The 12,431-nt window shown below is 46.1% G+C and overlaps 1 protein-coding gene across 3 annotated transcripts in view; it reads left to right on the top strand.

Annotated features, from left to right (window-relative positions):
- The window catches only part of PERM1 (PPARGC1 and ESRR induced regulator, muscle 1), a 69,466-nt gene extending 58,939 nt beyond the window's left edge, over window positions 1–10,527 (top strand). For all 3 annotated transcript variants that reach the window (XM_083513005.1, XM_083513006.1, XM_083513004.1), the window contains exons 2-4: window positions 599–2,528; window positions 6,924–7,037; window positions 9,093–10,527. In XM_083513005.1, the coding sequence (XP_083369131.1) occupies window positions 599–2,528; window positions 6,924–7,037; window positions 9,093–9,175 (2,127 nt within the window). In that variant the 3' untranslated portion in view covers window positions 9,176–10,527. The remainder of the gene's footprint in view (window positions 1–598; window positions 2,529–6,923; window positions 7,038–9,092) is intronic.
- Window positions 10,528–12,431: the final 1,904 nt, after the last annotated feature.

The following is a 12,431-nucleotide window of genomic DNA, read 5'->3' as shown; positions in this document are numbered from 1 at the left end:
TGATGCCCAGAAACTGGCTTTCAAAGACATACTTCCTTGGACAGTGAAGAAGAACACAGCCATTATGGATAGCAGCCAATGATAGACATATTGCTGTGAAAATGTTGTTGTTACAGCCCTATTTAAAGGCCTCTATTTGTGTCCTCTGTGGCTGCTAGGGATGGAAGGATTCTGGTTCTCTCAGTTTCTCATTTTCCAATCTTATATTAAATTCTCCAGTTTTCTGCAGCAATTCACACATGACGATTATTATTAGTTAATCCTCATGAAGATTCATCAGCATTTTGGTGCAATTTTCACTCTAATAAAAACATTTTTGTGTGCAGTTTTGACTAATGTGCACATCTTTGCAAGCATTTAGAAAACAGTGGATGGCTGGAGAACTGCATTGCAAGTGAATTTCAAAGGATATCTGTGTTTTGGCTCATATATTGTTTTGGGAAGTATAAATTTGACAGATTTGCCTTTAAATGCAAACTGAATCTAATTCCCCCTCTGTCTCTTATTGCAAAGTGAAACATGCTGTTAAAGTATTTTTAAAACTTCTCTCTTTTCTCTCCCCTCTCCCAACAACCCCATCAACATGTCCCTTTCCCAGATGGAAAATTTTGAGTACAGCATCCTGTTGAACGACCGGGATTGGGCTGAGTTCTATTTGACGTCTGAAGAATGCAGTTTGAGCCAGCCAGCCTTGGCCACAGCTGACGAGCAGCTCCTCAGCGACCTTGAGGAAGGGGAGGCCGCAGAGAGTGGGTCGGTCCAAGCGAAAGTGGGCCCTGTCCTCCCAGCCAGCCATTTAGCCAGCTGCCTCCCACGTGGAACCCCGGATGGGCACCTGCTTGTAGACGAGGTTTTGTCTGGCAGCGACGACGAAACAGATCTGGGCTCTGTCATCAGGTTTCTGTGCAACAGCAAACAACTTGGCACAGCTTGCCCCCAGTCTTCCAGGAGGACCCAGGAAGGTCAGCTGCCCCGTGTCACTTTGAAGCCATCAGGAAGTCGGATTGGGCTGCAAGTTACTGTCACAGAAGCTGCCTTTACCGCCAAGGAAACAGAGAGAGGAGACCAGCCCATAAATCCAGATTGCTCCCTACCTACTGCCACCCAAGCGAGGGCCTTGACAGAGAAAAGCCCAGGGCAGGAGAGAATGGAAAGACCTCCCTGTGCTGAGCCTACAAACCTGAAGACCACAGAGGGGGCAGACAACAAAGGGAGCAGTACTGTCTGCTTGGAATCACAACACTCCAAGGACAATCCCTCCCTGGCTGCCTGTGTGGGCATGCAGCTCCCAGCATCGATGAAGAGCACAGCAGCCTGTTGGGAACCAGAACCCCCACTTGCTCCATATCCAAGCTCTGCGCCCTTTTCTTCTCCAGTTTCTGCAGAGCTCGGAGGAGCAGAGCGCCCAGAGAAGGGTGGCAAGCCCCTTCAGGTCACCTTGAAGGCACAGGCAGCAGCGCCGCTCCAGGAAAATCCATCTTGTTTGGTTCCAATCGTAAGGGTCTCCGCACCATCCGACATGCTATCGGCGAGCCGTGGGGGAAGCATTCCAGGAAGGGCAAGCAAGGAAGAAGACATTTCTGCAAATGTCAACGTTGAGAGTGGAGCAAGCCATAGGGAGGCCTTAAAGGAGGGAGGCCCAGCGAACCAAGTCAGGGGCTCTCCATGTGACAGCGGGGTACAACAATTTCCAAGGGCACCGGAAGAAAAGAGAGGTCCAAGCCCAACCCAAGCAACCAATTCCATATGTGATGGGCTATTTCACAAAGACACAGAAACAGCTGCTTTGACAGGAAGGGTTGAGAAGAACGACAGTGGAGAAACGTGCCACTATCTTGGCGTGGCTTTACCATTTGAAGAGGCTTTACCATTTGAAGAGGAACTTCAAGGAGAACAGACATCAGACCGCTTAGGGGAGTCTGCTCCCTATGGTCTGACATTAGAAGGCTCTCCAGAAAGTGGCTTATCTGCCATGACGTGGCCAGAAATGTATGACTGTTTTTTCTGTGATGACACCCAGCAGAAGGGATTGGGGATTGGGCAACCGATCTCAGGGATTGACCAAGAGCTGCCTGAAATGGATGGACCTGAAATGTACGAACATTTCTTCAGCGAAATGGGGGAGGCCAAGGTGAGAAACAAAGATGGAGCTCTGGAGACAGTCTTCAGCTCTGGACATCAGTCAGCGCCATCTGGTGGCTCGGGGGACCTGGATTTGGACATGGCTGATGGTGCTATGCAAATGTCTACCCCAGAGGTGTACGAACACTTCTTTGCCAACAGAGCAAAGAAGAAGAGGAACTGGAGGGTTTTTTTCTTCAGCATCCCAGCCTCAGAGATGAGGAAGGCTGCAAGAGCTTTAAAATCCTTTCTGTGCAGACCTGCACATCTTCTCAAATCACGGCCCACAAGCCAAGGCACTCTGCTTCGGAAAGGATCTCAAGGAAGGCTGGTGCTCGTGTCTCCAAGGCTCCTGGGTGAAAACCTACCAAGACCAGAAGACCTAGGGATGGCTGTGATGCAACCAGGTACCATTTCTTTTTCCTGATATGTGAGTGGATTTTTGGTTTTGACAACTTGATACGCTGACCATTTAACTGTTTTGCCAGTGCTTAATTTCTAAACAAATGTGCCAGGGCTCAACACTCTGTACATCTAAGGCAGATGCGGGGAACCTCAGGCCCAGGGGCCATATGTGGCCCTCCTGGACTCTTGTCTGGCCCTTAGATAGAGTTGCCATATTTCATATTATTAGGAAGACCTCAAAATTGTTGAGATTTTATTAGGAAACCCCCAAAGTTGTTGAGCTTTATTTAGACAAACCCCAAAGTTGTTGAGCTGTGTTGTTGCTTTTTTACAAAAATGCCAAAAAAAGAAGTGATTTTTCGACTGACTTGCCTAAGATCCTTTTGGAAATCCCCCCCAGATGTCAATTCCACCTTTGAAATCCTGGTAATGTCTGGGAAAATCCAGATGTATGGCATCCCTACCTTTGAACTCTCCCCAGAGCACCCTCCTCCTCAGCCCCACTCCATCTCCCTAGGCCACACCCTTATTGACTCTCCTTTGCACCCTTCTTTGTGTGTTCATGCTCGGCTGGAATGCACCCTTGTATTCTGATCATGTTTGTTTCCTTTCTGTATGGATAGAGGGATGGTGGTGTGTAAGTGCACATAGAAACTCCCCCACCACCACTGGTGGGTGACCCCCCCCCCCGAAGGTAGCCCAGAGAGAAGCATGACCCTCAGTCTGAAAAAACATTCCCCACCCCTGACCTAACCTAAGGACTGGTTGCAGAGTTCCATTTTAAATATAATTTTTATTAACAGGCCAATCAAATCACATTATTTCCAAATCACATTAGTTCCAAATTATACAGCCAGATTTTTAAATTTTTGTTGGGGGTACCCATACTTCAAGCTCCGAAAAGGGGTCCAAACATCACTTATATTGCTGCTTTAATTAGACAGTTCTATCCAGTTCTGTCCAGATAGTCTCTTTGTTACTTTCCCGATCTTCTTGTTGTTATCATATATTCCTTTCTTTGCGATCTCTGATAATCTTCACAAGCGGGTTGAAAACAAACATCCTCTGTGTGGGTTTTACACTCTCCAAAAATCATATCACATAAGGATAGATGCCATTTCCACACCTCCGTAAAGAAACTTTCCCTCAGTCTGTCCGTTGATTTTCCCAGGCTTGCCAAACATATCTCAGAGGGCTCTGCCAGGTCTAGATCACATTCCGATAACCATTCACATTCTGATGACCCTGGTCCTCCTACCCCCGTCCATTTGAAACTGCGTCATAAAACTTTCCTCCGTTCTCCGATGTTTACCAATCCTCTCTTTGATCAATAATTCACTCCACACAGTTCTTGAATTCCTGCTTGTGATTAATAAATTGCAACGATTCTTCTCTCTGGGGTGGAGGGTTATTAATACTCACATAAGGCAAAAAAAATAAAAGTTTTTTCCTCCACCTTCTTTCCGTTTCACTCCAAACATACCAGTCTTTTAATGGTAATTCATCACTTGATTTATTTGTCCCGCCCGTCACTCCGCTCACAGAGATCCATTAATCAGCAGTCTTTACTCCCGATCTTCGCTTGATGTATGTGCTTTAGCTTATTTCCAATTATATATTTCCAATTATATATTTCAAGCTAAAGCGAACCAGTGCGCTGATTGGAGACAGCGTCAGGGAGAGCCGACTTCACACGAGGGCTTGTGCCAAGTGTCCGCACCCCCTTCTTTCGAATCCGGGGGTGAATTATGGACACCGCTGGCAAGGCAGTCCCCCCCATCCCCTTGGGGGGGCCAGGAAGACTGCATACTTCCCATAGCAGCCTCTTAATTACCTCGTGTGGGTCGGAGAGATGTTATTGTCAGCCATCTTCCAATGCGCCCCCTGGTGGCCCCCCCTGCAGAGTTCCATGGTAATGTCATTTGGGCATTTGGCATCTTCATTTTTAATAAACAAATGTGTTCCCAGCAGCAGCATGACCCTAAGCATTTTGTTATGGAGCACATGCTGCAAGGGAAGGTGCACTCTGCATGTCCTCAGAGGCCCTCTGTCCTTAGGTCCATTCTATTCAAAACATAAGTTGGTTTCATTCTTTTTAAAGTGAAAAGGCATCAGCACACATACCCAGAGGCACCATGCCATGCCCAACGTATGAGAACATTTGGAAACAAGTATGGCAAACGCTTTTGTGCTGTGGGTTCAAGAGCAGCTAAATTGTGGCTGTTATAGTGGATGCACATGAAATAACTTTCCTGCGGAGATGTAAATTCCTTACAAACGGGAAGATAGATAGATAGATAGATAGATAGATAGATAGATAGATAGATGATAGATAGATATAGATAGATGATAGACAGATGCACACACGCATATATACATCAACCTTATCAATATTTCATATACTCAACCAAATGGTGACCTCATTATTTGAATAAAGCCCTCTTGCCTTGGTGGTGACTAATCAGCCAGCTGTCCTTAATTGATGACCTAGAATAGATCAACCCACAGAGAGTTTTACCACTTGCAGAGAAAAGAGTAAAAGAATATTGCAGCACCTTAAAGACCAACAAATTTACAATGGCACAAACATTTGAGGACTAGAGAGTCGGCTGCGTCTGATGGAGTGAACTCTAGCCTACGGAAGCTTATGCCATCATAAATTCATTAGAGTGCTGTAAGACACTGTTGTTAACATTTTTTACAACACACCCTGGAGGTTAAAACCTTTGCAGCCCTGTCTCAGGCATATTTACTCAGAAATAAGCCCTGGTGAGTCACTCCCAACCTAAGAGTGCATTGAAACTGGACTTGCAACCTTGGGCCGTCGAGAGGTCCTGTATCCCCAAAGGAAAACAGTGCTCCAAAAGCGCTCAAGGGTCATCAGCAAGCACCCATAACTGATTGAAAGTAGCTCCTCTCAGAAGTAAAACAAAGACTGACCTTGGAATGTTCGAAAGTCGTTCTTTGTCCTGAGCCTCAAAGCAGATTGAGCATTATTGCGACATTTGGTCTTCTGCAGGAGACAGACAGAAAGAGTGCAAGGAGTGGATGGGTAAGATTAGAACTCAGATCTCTGATCTATTTGCTTGAAAGCTAGCCAGGCATTACTCTGACCATAAATGTAAAGTACGTTTAAAGCACAGGGCTTACCCCAAAGAATCCCGAGAACTGTCGTTTGTTAAGGGTGATGGGAATTGTAGCTCTGTGAGGGGTAAACTGCAGTTCTTTGGGAGGAAGCCATGACCTTTAAAATGCCATATAAACGTGCTTTGTCTGGATGGGGTGGATATTGATTATATACACACAATGCACTCTCTTGCAAGATTCTTTTCAGTGGAAGCTGAGTAAACCAATGTCCAAGGTTAAGCGCGGGGGGGGGGGGAGCACATTAGGGTTGGCTTACTAGTCCTGCTGACTCTCTTATGAATCACATGACACATTCACCACACTGTAGTTATTCCACTACTTCCCTCTTTTTCTCAGATTTTTCAGACTTGCTTTATGACTTTGCTTTTTTTCATTTATTGTAGGGATGAGTAAACCAGATGTTATTGTGCTCCAGGTCAATTCTGCCCCAGCCAGCATAGCTAATAGTCAGGGGTGATGGGGGTTGTAGCCTAGCAACATCTGGAGGGCCACAGGTCCCTTATCCCTGGACTAAAGGTGCCTGGGAGCTGGGAGCACCCTCCAGAAAGGAGATTCCCTGTTGCGTCTCTGCGTGGGGTTATAGACAAGGGAGATACAGCACTGCATTCCATACAGTGTGATCCCTGTGTGGCAATTGAATTTGTTCACAAGCAAAAGGAACAGGCTGCAAGATTAGGGCAGGTGGAAGTAAAGGAGGAAGAAGGTAAAAGAGGAAGAAAGGGTCATGGAAAGCAATGGACTCCTGAGAATTTAAAGACATTATAGAAAGAACAACCAACGCAGTGCTCTCCAGAAGTTGCTGGACTACAGTGCCTATCATCCCTGGCCTTTGGCCATGCTGGCTGGGAATAATGGGCGTTGTAGTACAACAACATCTGGAGTCCTTGTATTCCAGTTGCACAGTTCTCACTGATAGGCATTCCCAAAGGCACCATTTGAAAATCACTGAGGTGGAATGGAAACCCCAGGTTGAAGGACAGCTGTGAAGCTGGTCCAAATACTGTATAATCACCACTGCTATCACCATCATGCCAAAGTCTGGGGATTTGTTTTTTTCTAAAGAAGAAAAATCCTTTGTGAGGATCAAAGGCAAAGCATGCAGGGATTTGAAAGGTCAAAAGCCTTTATGCTTTAAAGTTGAATTGTTCATGGTACCAGTGTGATAGGGGGAGGCAATGCGCTAGGATTCCTGGATAAACATTTCCAGGAGAAACATCCGTATTGGTTCTTCTTCTTCTCCCCCGCCACAGAAAGACCCCTCCAGCCGGTTTTTACACAAAGAGACATGTGCTTGGGCTTTATGGCGTTTGCTTCGTGGGCTGTGAAGAGCTCTGATCTGCAGGCCCCGGATGCTTGGAAGATCGGTAATGTATCCAAGGGCTTTGTGTGGGAGAAGCACAACTCCTAGCGGATTTGGAGAGGGGGTGGATTTAAGCCTCAGAGATAGGCCAGGAATGTTAACATACTGGTTCCGCTCTGGAACAGAGCAGAACTAATGCCGAGAGATGTCCCCCCCCTTTTTTCTTTAACCATTTTTTACTCTCCCCTTCTCCTTCCTTAATGGCCCAACGTTTTATTCTAAACCAGTTGTTCCCCTCATCAGAAAGGGAGGCAATCTTCATTCTTAACACCTGAAGGAAACTTCATTTTTAGAGTGCGTAAAGATAAGAATTACCTGCCCACAGAATTACCTGTGACTTTCTCCGGTAGCCACAGGCCTGAATGAGCCTCCTGATTCAAAACAGGACAGCCCAGAGAAGTAACTCATACAGAAATGCAGGGGGCAGCCTCCTCAGAGATGGGATAGTTCTGCTGAATTCAATCATTTGGGTGTGATTGAACAACCCAACAGCACTTCCTGTAAAGAAGGGGGTAGATCACAGTGATTAGAAGGCAGAGGGCACAGAGCAGTGGCTCTTACAGAGGCACAATGGCAATGCTCCTCTAGGTCTGTTGTCTCACTGCATTGGGATGGATTGCTTTTTCTGGGCCTATCCAGTGAAAATAAATGTCAGAGTCGCCTGTCCTCCCTAGAGGCTGATTGGAAGGAGACAAAGGCAGAGTGTTACATCATACAGAGGCACAATGGGCAACCTCCTTGGAAGGTGCATCCTTCAAACTCACAAGTTCATTTGAATTAATTCCTCCTTATGCTTAAAGATGACTACTTCTCGTTTTCCCTTCTCCACTGGCTCTGGAATCCTGACCAAGAAATGGGGTGGGTGGGAAGTAGGGTTGCTTGTCTATGGCTGGAAACAAGAGTCTCCCCACACACATTCTGTGCTCTGTCAAAATTAAGCCCCAGGACTTTAAGGCATTATTAGGCAATATGGGATGGCTGAGGAAGGGAGAAGATAATGACTCCACCTAGTGCAGGGCGTGCAGAGCTGGGTAACTGCAGATGGGGAGATAGGTGGCTGAACTTGTGCCTGAGCTTGGGCTGGGTGATGATCAGGTAACTGGGGAGAAAGTCACATCCTTTGAGGCTGGTGGGAAAGGGCTGTAGCTTGGTGGTTAGAGCACCTGCTTTGCAGAAGGTCACAGGTTCAGTCCTTGGCATATCCAGGTAGGGCTGGAAGAGACTCCATGTCTGAAGCCCTGGAGAGATGCTGCCACTCAGTGTAGACAATACTGAGCTAGATGGACCAATGGTATAATTTGATATAACACAGCTTCCTATGCTCCTGTAAAAGGTGAGGGCAACCATTTAGGCACAGCCCAGATGTTGGCATTTTATTAAAAGAGAGGTTTTCAAGGTGAGAAGCAGCAAGCGGGACTGTTGGTTTACCCAGAGGCTCAGTAGAGCCAGCAGGCCAGGTAGAGTGTGCCACTGGCCATAGCTCAGTGGTAGAGCATCTGCCTGGCAGCTCAGTGGTAGAACATCTGCTTTGTATGCAGAAGGCCCCAACTTTAGTGCCTGGCATCTCCAGGTAAGGCTGGGAGCGAACTCTGTCAGAAAACCTGGAGAGCAGCTGCCAGTCAGTGTAGATAACACTAGGGTATATAGACTAGTTGCAGCTTCTTTTGTTCCTCTGTCCTTACAGCAAAAAACAAACAAACAAACAATGGTCTCAAGAAAGGATATTGAAATTAATGGACCTAAGTTAGGCATGGTCATTAACTTCAATGGGTCTATTCAGAGTAGGACAAGCATTGGATTCAAACCTTAGGGTTAACTTTTGCTGTGATTCTTCCCCGCGATCTCTGGTATGTATAGCTGTGTGAGGGGAACTCTCAGCACCTTTAACAAACTACATTTCCCAGGATCCTTTGGGAAATCCATGACTGTTAAAGTGGTATAATAGTGCTTTCAGTGCATGCATTCTAAGAAGACAAGGAAACGATTTGCATAACAACCCGTCTTTCTTTGATACATCCATCTGCACTATGGATGCATCTTCTTTTTCCTCCTCTTCCAGTGTTGCTAGCAAACTTTGGTACCCTCTCAGCCATCCGCTTCTTCAGGCGGCAGGTCATCATGGAAGCTCAGCACGGAACATAACAGGACACAGGTCAATTCCATCCAATTCCTGGCGGTCCTTTGGGGATGAGTTGGAAAGGATATCACGGTACTTCTTTGGAGACAGGGAACCAACCTTTGGGGCATCTTGGTCTATCCTGGACTGTTGGACTCACTAGTATAACCCCCTTCAACTGGTAAGACAGCAAAGAGTTTTGAAAGATAAGATGGAGGCTTCCACAGAAACTGGAGTTTGGTTCCACTGTTAGTGCTAGAAGGAGGTGCCAGACTGAAACCTTTCTGTCCCTGGCCAGTAATTCACCTTGAACTCATGGGAGAAGGAGGGCTATAAATAAATAACCCAGCCTACATCTGGTAGCTAGCTAGCTAGCTGGGCAGCTGCTCATGAGGTAGACCTGATGGCCAAGAGACAACTGGAAGGTGCAATCCTTTTTTGCAGAAGAATATTGAAAGGAGGCAAGTTTCAGGGATGGTTTAGCAAAACAAATCCAGGAGGCAGAGGCGTAGGAGATAATGATGCAGTTGCGGAATTTTAGACTCTTAAGCTTGAATGGTCCATCAGAGCCTCCATCATTTTAGCTGTGATGAATGTATATTGCTTCAGAGGTGTGCATTTGGAGCACGTTCTACTGAAAATTAGGTCTCCCAATTTCTGCCCTGACAGCACCACTTCTAGAAAGTCTTTCTGAATGAACTGATGCCTTTAATCAAGAGAATATGAAGGTTAGGATGAAGGGTAGAGGCTCACACTGGTGGCTTCCACATATTCTTAAGTGAATATGGGAAAAGAAGAGTGAAGGAAAAGATGGCTCACTGTATCTGCTGACAGAAGCAACAGGTTGAAAAGGAAGGGGAAAGGTTAGGTTGAAGTAATGAGAAGAATGTCCTAAACACAACACCCTTTTATCTAGGAGGCATCCAGACATTTTCCATACGAAGTAGGGGAGAGAAAGTTGACATTTTTATGTTTTAAAATACCAGCACATTCACACTGTCCAACCTTTCAGTGTTAAGCCTCCTGTCCTTTTCGCAGTAGGTGATGGGCAGGGGGATTTTTTGGCAGAATCTATAGCCTTGGTTATTACAAAAGACAATAGATTGAGCAGAACTGCTGTATCCTTGGAACATTACAGCAGCGTGTGATTTTCTTAAACTGTTTTGAAGAGTTCAGTGATTGATGTGGAATGCCACAAATCTCTTCCTGTTGGAGTTACTAAAAATGTTTGCCTTAGTAAATGGCCTTGCTTGCTGGGTAGGTGAAAAGCTACCAGTGGAACAATACTGCCTGGTGAAATCTTCTGTGTAACTTTAACATTTGCAAATTCCTATGCCAACAGAAGTTGAGCCAATAAAAGATACCACTACTTGCCTGTGTTGAGGTGGTTATTATTATTATTATTATTATTATTATTATTATTATTATTAACCCCAGCCTTCTAAGGCTTGGAAGAAAGATTGAATAAGCTCTAGTCGTCTTCAAGATTCCAACACATGCCCCAAACTGTTTAGTAAATCATCACCATTATGCTTTAAAAAAACGCATTATTGATTTCATTGTGATGCTTAACATTTATGCATATTGTACTTTTGAATGTTGAAAGCACTTCTCATACATTACCTTGCTGCAATGCTTACAGCAATCTTAAAAGGTAGGTCTCTGTTATTATCCCCATATTGGAGATGAGGTGGGCCTGAGGTTGGGAGGGTGGTTTGAGTTGCCTAAAGCCATCCTATTGTTGCAAGGATTTGGATTAGGGATTGGCTCCTTCTCAGATGCTTAGCAGCTACTCTGAAATGGCACCTCTGTCTTCAGCTGATGTTCCTTCACAGCTTCCTTTCTGCTCCTCTGCCTACAGTTGCCAATGTAGCTTTGGGTTCTGCTTCTATGCCTTCAATGCAAGGAGGGCAAGGAGCCCTATTCAGCCCTAGGGCCACATTTCCTTTTGACCAACTTTCCATGGGCCACATGCCAGAGGTTGGTGGGGCCAGAAACAACACACGTAAAATTTACCTTTCTGTAGTAAACTGGACTCCACACACGCCCCCACAAGCCCCTCTCTGTCTTCCATCCAGGCAAGCAAGAGGCATGATCAGAGTTCAGGGACACATTCCAGGCAGGCAAAAAACATTCAGGGAGTGTGTGGAACAAAGACTAATCAGTGATGTGGCTGGAGAGAGTGTGAGGCTTTGGGGAAATACTGAGGGTCAAGTAGAGAGATCAGGGGTGGGGGTGGTGCACATTCAACTGCCAGGCCTGAGGTTTGTCGCTGCCCCTTTAACTTCTATGCATCAACCAAAAATTCAGCAAGTGAAACGTTAACAAAAATCCAAGTAGAAAAATAGAAATATATGTACACAAAAGAAAGTTTACAGCATACAAAAAAGTGCCAAATGAACGTGCATGTAAATGTTTCCTGGTAAAGGAAACTTTTTTTCAAATCATGCCATGCTTTGGCTGCCATCTCTCATCTCTCACTTGGGTAACTTTGTAATTTTAGATGTATATTTCAACAATTTGAGAGCTGGTCAGTGACCGTTTAGGACTCTGCAGCTTACTAGCGACTGCTGTGGATGTTACCACTGTCGGAGGAAGATAGGGGCGGGGGGGACACACCGCCCCCGGCAGCACGATCCCAGTGGGGTGCCATCGTGGCTGCACATACACACACCCCGTGCTGGGCGCCCCGCCCCCACAGGATGTGCGCCAGCCATGGCCCCGCTTGCTCTCCATCCCCGGTGCCGGAGCATGAAGCTCCGCCACCGGATGTTACATATGCATTTAGGCCCTATGTACACATGTACAAGTGGTCATCAGAAAATCAGTTCATGCACATTCCTGCCTAAAATCCATACATGGGTAGGCCTGAGTAAATCTGGAGAGGCAACTTTGCATTCACTGGATAAACACATGGTTGAGTGAACTATTGACTGACTTGGTTCACCTGCCGTGGTAAGCAAAGTATAACTTGTCGTGACCACATGAATGTGCTGGCTTTCAAAGAGCAGCTTCACATCTTCTGCGCTCCTCCCTGGGCTTTTTAGGTCAGTGGAGAATGAAAACTAAGGCAAGGTTTTACTCAGTGTGTTGCAGTGGAGGCTGCTATATTTGGGCAATTGGGGCACTGCCCCACCAACCTTAGTTTGCCCTCAGCCAGCGTCCACCTGTCTGCCTTCCTACTTGCATCCAATCCAGTGGGTGGAACTGGATGCCCAATCTTCCTCTTCCTTAGTCTCAATGTTGCCCCTTGCAGAACTCAGCAGGGAGGAGGAGGATGGG

The sequence above is a fragment of the Podarcis liolepis genome, assembly GCF_965112155.1.
Source record: "Podarcis liolepis genome assembly, chromosome: 7".
NCBI lineage: Eukaryota > Metazoa > Chordata > Lepidosauria > Squamata > Lacertidae > Podarcis > Podarcis liolepis.
This window is presented reverse-complemented; position numbering and strand designations above follow the sequence as displayed.